Here is a 3,531-nt window from a genome sequence, read left to right on the forward strand (position 1 = left end):
CTTTACAGAACAGTTTAGGGTCTTCTTGGTCTTTACTGCAGACCACCATCAGCTGCTTTTCTACTCCTTCGGTCTTCGATGATCCAAATTTCTTTCTTCCAGCAAAAGTATCAGCGACTTCCTTCAGTCCAAAATTCACTAATGGATGATCCTTAGAAGATTTTCTTTTGCAGATGGGACAGTTCTTGTTTCCAGTTTGTTCCCAGAATTTCTTCAGGCAGCTTGAACAGAAGCTGTGGTAGCAGCTCAGAGACACAGGATCTCTGAAAGTCTCTGAACACACATGGCAGCTCAGGAAACTTTCAAAAACTCTCTCTGCCATTTTCTAATGAATTATTTCAACAGCAGGACTCACCAAAGTTTCAGCTTCTTCTTAAAATCCTCCAAATTTTTCTTTCTTTTTCCAGCAGAGATCTAACACCCAGTAATGGCGTCTCAGCTCAGTTCAATAACGTCTGAAAATACTTTCAGTTTCTTTAACCTGTTATTCAAGTTTTAAATAAAACAATCTGTCTTTTCAGTTTGCCTCCAGCAGGTGGTGCTGTTGCATCATCTTTCACAGCTAAATGTCGAACTTTCTATTGCTAAAGACTAACTTGAATAATTTATTTCTCACTATTCTTACCCACCCTTTAACATTTCAACTTACAGTAAACAAATATATTAAAACAAATAAAAAATAAATTTGAAGGAAGGATTTTACCTGTTTGTTATTACCTGTTAAAGAATCATTGCTCTTAAGATTTTAAAATGTTCGTTCTTCAATTTCCAACTATATCAAAAGTATAATAATCACTTTAAAAGTCTAAATGAGGAAACAATTGTTTTGTTTTTTACTCCATTTTGTTCTCTGTAGTTTAATAAACAATTTCAGGCATTATCTATTTATGTTATTTTTCTTTTGATCCCTTTTTCACATTGAAAAATAAGTACAGTTATATATGAAGACATAGATCTTTAGGAAATCCATGAACCTTTGCTCCATTTTGAGCCACATTACTCTTGTTTGTTGTTTTTTTAACTTCCACATTCTTCTACATTTCTACCTTGTTCTTACCTCCTTTAAGCCTGTTTGCTTTTTCCATGGTCTGGTTTGGGATTTGAGTCGTTAATGGAAAACTAAAGTTATTTTTATTGTTTTTGCATCAACCTGATCATTGAAATTTAAGTTAATAAAGAACTGAGAACAATGTCAATGTGATAATTTCTTCAATCAGATCTTTAAATTTACACAGTAAACAAAAGTGTTTAATATTTTCAGAAAACTACAAAACTGCTAAAACAACTAGTTCCTCTAAATCAAGGTTAAAAAGTTGTTTATTTAGAGTCTCTAACTTGATTTAAATTGTTAATTGAAATATTGTCACTTTTAGTTTCTATGTTATGTTTCCAACTCTTCTTTACCTGCCTTTAGTTTTTTAATTCCATGTGTTTCCATTTCTTATTGTTTATTCATGTAAAGCACTTTGAATTGTTTTGTTTCTAAAATTTTAGAAAAAGTAAAATAGAAATGAAATAAAATGACCTTGACTGTTTTCTCACTGCTTTTATTTAAATAATCTCTCAGAGTTTAATCAAATCATTTGCATCAGTTTCTGTCCATTTAACTGTAAATCCATCCTGATCTCAGTGTCACATATTTACTGTTGATCCAGGAGGAAAAGCAGTTTAGAACCATAGCTGGTTTGTGGACTTTGTCATATTGAATAGAACAACTTCCTGCAGGATGAGTTTGATGATTCAGAGATCAGAACATGAGGTCATTGGACCGAGTCGTTCAGTTTACTGTGAGAAACAAGAGAAAATTAAAGTACTTCTTTCTGTTCTCGGCTTATTTTCCTAGGAATTTATTTAAGTGAAGATTTTCTAATGTTAAGACTTCTGGGGGTTGTTGAAAATGAGCAGGTACGCTGGTTGGTTTAAAAAATATAATTTAGTGAGAAACTATGGTTTAAAATAACTTAAAATTCCTTCACAGGATCCATCATCTGTGTCAGAGGTCCAAATATACCTGAAAGCTCCTGGCTGCAGCAGAAGAAGGAGATTTAGGAAGAAACTCAGCTGTTATTAACAGAGAGAAGAGCTTCTTTTCTTTTTTTTCTTTAGGCAGCTTGAGCATCGGCAGACCTTTTTCACAGGGGCATGTGCCCCGTTGTGGATCTGCGGTGCCTGGAACTGGGGCAACGATTTTTTAATTAATTAATTAATTTATGCCTTTAAAAAAATAATAATTTCAGTCTGACTCTCGGGCATATGGGGAAATCTACAGAATGCATGTTTTATTTTTTTTTCTCCTTTAAATAGGCCTATAGACTACCACTTTAGTTAGAATTTAAGTCTGACACATGTGGACAGAGTAATCAGAATCCACTTGCCAGTAACGGCCACTCTGAGCATTTAGCAGCCCAAGAGTTGCCTGTAACACAGAGCCAGGATTTTTTTAATATCTTATTATTATGAAGCACGGTGGTCCTAGTAAAGAAACACAGATTTAAACCTTGATTGCACAACCTAAATGATAACTGGGTGGGGGAAAAAATGCCAGATGAGGCAAGAGAAAAATCCTCAGGAGAGATTAGAAGTGAGCGATGGATGCAGAAACTATGCCATGTAACGCCAGGTCCGCTCCAGTTTTTCCTTTTACAGTTGCATATTTCAAGTTTTCAAGTTCCTGTTTGCTGACAGATATTTAATGAAGATAAATTTTGCCTTCATCAGTAGTGGATTAGAGATGTTCAGTTAAGATCACAAGTGGGCCAATTTGATTCAGTTTGGTTCAGGTAGATATTTAATGATGCAGAAAATAACAATCTGAATGAACAATTTATTCATGATGCTTTATAATAATAAATAAATGCTATAAAATATTTGCTTGCGTGCTTGCCTTAATTATCTATGCACACAATTTTTTTTATAATAAACTATTGTCCCCAAAAAATTTTGTCAAACACTTTGCGCGCTTGCATTTCTTTTGGTGCCCTATTGTGCCCCTGTATAGTAGTGGGTCGGCTGACGCCCCTGAGCTTGAGCAGAAGCTGTGGTTGCAGCTCAGAGACACAGGATCCCTGAAAGGCTCTGAACACACATGGCAGCTGAAAGAACTTTTGTTATTTTGTTTTTACTGAGCCTCAACAGCTAATCTCACCAAAAGTTCCAGCTGCTTCTATTTAAATCATCTAAAAATGTTGTTTCTTTTTCCAGCAGAGGTCCAACAATAGACATCAGTATCTCAGCTCAGTTAAAACATTGTCGCTCCTCTTCCTCTCCACTAAAAGCACACTTCCATTTAAAAACTCATTCACAATCAAACCTCACATCCTGGACACATACAAGTTTATCGATATTCGGTGAAGTAAATAAAATAACAGAACAATTCATAAAGTCGAAGTGGCTGTTGTAATTGGAAAAAAATAAATTAAATAGAAGGTGGAGCTGGTCTTTCATCACATGTCCTTTCAACATCACATAATTCAATCAAAAGCCAACATTGGAACTTAACTAACTATAACAACAGCCAGATAATAAAGGCTT

General features: G+C 34.7%; 1 protein-coding gene across 1 annotated transcript in view; it reads right to left on the reverse strand.

Annotated features, from left to right (window-relative positions):
• The window catches only part of LOC107096548 (zinc-binding protein A33-like), a 3,371-nt gene extending 2,286 nt beyond the window's left edge, over positions 1–1,085 (reverse strand). Inside the window, exon 1 of the mRNA XM_015393253.1 lies at positions 1,058–1,085. Coding sequence (XP_015248739.1) covers positions 1,058–1,085 — 28 coding nt within the window. The remainder of the gene's footprint in view (positions 1–1,057) is intronic.
• Between the last annotated feature and the right edge of the window lie 2,446 nt (positions 1,086–3,531).

This window comes from Cyprinodon variegatus, unplaced genomic scaffold (genome assembly GCF_000732505.1).
Source record: "Cyprinodon variegatus isolate N-32 unplaced genomic scaffold, C_variegatus-1.0 Scaffold632, whole genome shotgun sequence".
NCBI lineage: Eukaryota > Metazoa > Chordata > Actinopteri > Cyprinodontiformes > Cyprinodontidae > Cyprinodon > Cyprinodon variegatus.